The sequence below is a fragment of the Plasmodium reichenowi genome, chromosome 11 (genome assembly GCF_001601855.1).
Source record: "Plasmodium reichenowi strain SY57 chromosome 11, whole genome shotgun sequence".
Classification (NCBI taxonomy): Eukaryota; Apicomplexa; class Aconoidasida; order Haemosporida; family Plasmodiidae; genus Plasmodium; species Plasmodium reichenowi.
The window spans coordinates 535,949-539,701 of record NC_033656.1 but is presented as its reverse complement, the minus strand read 5'-3'; the positions used below and the strand labels follow the sequence as shown (position 1 = coordinate 539,701).

General features: G+C 21.7%; 1 protein-coding gene across 1 annotated transcript in view; it reads left to right on the top strand.

Moving 5' to 3' along the window:
• PRSY57_1115200 (heat shock protein 101, putative) overlaps window positions 1-2,205 on the top strand; it is a gene marked incomplete at both ends in the record, with an annotated part of 2,957 nt that extends 752 nt beyond the window's left edge. Inside the window, one exon of the mRNA XM_020114941.1 lies at window positions 1-2,205. Within this exon, the coding sequence (XP_019970309.1) occupies window positions 1-2,205 (2,205 nt within the window).
• Between the last annotated feature and the right edge of the window lie 1,548 nt (window positions 2,206-3,753).

The following is a 3,753-nucleotide window of genomic DNA, read 5'->3' as shown; positions in this document are numbered from 1 at the left end:
AAATTTGAAAAAACGAAAAAGGATAAAGATGGAAAAACAGGAACTTTATACATTGAACAATTTGGTTCTAATATGAATGAAAAAGTAAGAAATGGAAAATTACAAGGTATCTATGGAAGAGATGAAGAAATTAGAGCAATAATTGAATCTTTGTTAAGATATAATAAGAACAGTCCAGTTTTAGTTGGTAATCCTGGTACTGGTAAAACAACAATTGTTGAAGGTTTAGTATACAGAATTGAAAAAGGAGATGTACCAAAAGAATTACAAGGATATACTGTTATTAGTTTAAATTTTAGAAAATTTACTTCAGGAACATCATATAGAGGAGAATTCGAAACAAGAATGAAAAATATAATTAAAGAATTAAAAAATAAGAAAAATAAAATTATCTTATTTGTTGACGAAATTCACTTATTATTAGGAGCTGGTAAAGCAGAAGGAGGTACAGATGCAGCTAATTTATTAAAACCAGTTTTATCTAAAGGTGAAATAAAATTGATTGGTGCAACAACTATAGCTGAATATAGAAAATTTATAGAAAGTTGCTCAGCCTTCGAAAGAAGATTTGAAAAAATTCTTGTAGAACCTCCTTCAGTAGATATGACCGTAAAAATTTTAAGATCTTTAAAAAGTAAATACGAAAACTTTTATGGCATTAATATAACAGATAAAGCTTTAGTAGCAGCAGCAAAAATATCGGATAGATTTATAAAGGATAGATTTTTACCAGATAAAGCTATTGATTTATTAAATAAAGCTTGCTCCTTTTTACAAGTACAATTATCAGGAAAACCTAGAATTATTGATGTAACAGAAAGAGATATAGAAAGATTGTCATATGAAATAAGTACATTAGAAATGGATGTAGACAAAGTATCCAAAAAGAAATATAATAAATTGATTAAAGAGTTTGAGGAGAAAAAAGAACAATTAAAGAAATATTATGAAGAATATGTTATTACAGGAGAGAGATTAAAGAGAAAAAAAGAAATTGAAAAGAAATTAAATGATCTTAAAGAATTAACACAGAATTATGTATATTCAAATAAAGAACCCCCGATAGAATTACAAAATAGTTTAAAAGAAGCTCAACAAAAATATTTAGAATTATATAAAGAAACAGTAGCTTATGTTGAAGCAAAAACACACAATGCAATGAATGTTGATGCAGTTTATCAAGAACATGTATCATATATATATTTAAGAGATTCTGGTATGCCCCTCGGTTCTTTATCATTTGAATCATCAAAGGGTGCATTAAAATTATATAATAGTTTATCTAAATCCATTATTGGAAATGAAGATATTATAAAATCATTAAGTGATGCTGTTGTGAAAGCAGCTACTGGTATGAAGGATCCAGAAAAACCTATAGGAACCTTTTTATTTTTAGGACCTACAGGTGTGGGTAAAACTGAGTTAGCAAAAACATTAGCTATTGAATTATTTAATTCAAAAGATAACTTGATTCGTGTTAACATGTCAGAATTTACAGAAGCTCACTCTGTCTCCAAAATTACTGGTAGTCCACCAGGTTATGTTGGTTTCAGTGACTCTGGTCAGTTAACCGAAGCAGTCCGAGAAAAACCTCACTCCGTTGTCCTTTTTGATGAATTAGAAAAAGCACATGCCGATGTCTTTAAAGTATTATTACAAATTTTAGGAGATGGTTATATTAATGATAATCATAGACGAAATATTGATTTTTCAAATACCATTATTATTATGACATCTAACTTAGGAGCAGAATTATTTAAAAAGAAACTTTTCTTTGATGCCGACAATTCAGGTACTCCAGAATACAAAAGAGTTATGGAAGATGTCAGATTATCTCTTATAAAGAAATGTAAGAAAGTATTCAAACCAGAATTCGTTAACAGAATTGATAAAATTGGTGTATTTGAACCATTGAATAAGAAGAATCTACATAAAATAGTTGCATTAAGATTTAAAAAATTAGAAAAGAGATTGGAAGAAAAAAATATTCAAGTATCTGTTTCTGAAAAGGCTATTGATTATATTATAGATCAATCATATGATCCAGAATTAGGAGCAAGACCTACCTTAATTTTTATTGAAAGTGTTATTATGACCAAATTTGCTATTATGTATTTGAAGAAAGAATTAGTAGATGATATGGATGTATTTGTTGATTATAATAGTAAAGCTAAAAACTTGGTTATAAACTTATCTAAGACCTAAAAAAATTACGCATATATATATATATATATATATATAGATATATAACATGGGTTGTATAATTTAAAAGAAAATTTTTTTTTTATAATTGTTTTTTCATCCTAAATTATTTTGGAAATATATATATATATATATATATATATTTGATTAATAATTATTAAATTAAATAATCTTGTTTTTAATTAAAATTGCTGAATATTATATATATAAATAATATATATATATATATTTATTTAATTCTTTCCTTTAACACATTTGTAAATTTATTGTTACTTGTGTGTTTCCTTTTTTTTTTTTTTTTTTTTTTTTTTTATTATATATATATATATATATATATATATATGAGACATTTTTTTTATAATTAATATATATAACTATTTATATTAACATATATATATATATATATATATATATATATGTTTATTATTTATATGAGAAATTTTGTTTTACATTATTTTATTTTTGTCCAACATTTTTTAGAAGTACATTTTTATTTTTATTATATTTTTAATTTTTTTTTGAAATTTTTTTTAAGAATTAACGAAATTATATATTTTTTTAAATAATACTATTATTATAATATATATTATAATATATATATATTTCATCTTTATAATAAGATTTATTGAGTATAATTATTAACAGACTATGAATGTAATGATGTTTATAAGGATCATTAAGTATATATATATATTTCTGTCTTGATATATTATAAATATATATATAAGTGCTCTCCATAAAATTTAATATAAATGAAGATGCGATTTATAATATATTGTGTTCTTTTAATATCAATAAATATAATAATTTTGCATTTTTTAATTTATGTTAAGTGAAACAGTTTTATCTTATATGCCATTTACAAAAGAAATGAATTTCGTTCATTAAATAAATAATGACGCAAGGAAAATTAGCATGCATCTTTTGTTTTCCTTTTTTTGATTTTAATAATAAAAGAAAAATGAAATAAATAAATAAATAAATATATATATATTTATTTATTTATAAATGCATGTCGCTCTTTTTGTTACATGAAATTAAGCATTATGTATACGTTATAATACATAACAGGCTTATACACATTTTTATACAAAAATTAAATTTTTCGTATATATTATAAATGGGATCTTTATTTTATGTATTTGTTTTTTTTTCTTAAGCTCTAAGTTATTTATTAAAAGAAAAGAAAAAAAATATATATATATAATTTATATAGAATAATTCTTTTCTCTTAAAATATATTATATATTATGAAATTCAAAGAAAGAAAAAAATATATATATATATGAGAATAAAAGTGTTATATTTTTTTTTTTTTATTATATGTTCTTTTTTAGCTAGCTGCAAGTACTATTTCCCAATTTTTTTTTTTTTTTTTTTTAATAATTTTACATTTTATTTTTTTTTCTTTTTTTAATGTTTTAAAACATATTATATATATATATATATATATATACTTATACATATATACATATATATTTATATATGTAATTTATATCTTTTACTTTTTAATTGCACATTTATATATTTTATTCTTATAAATAAAGGTTG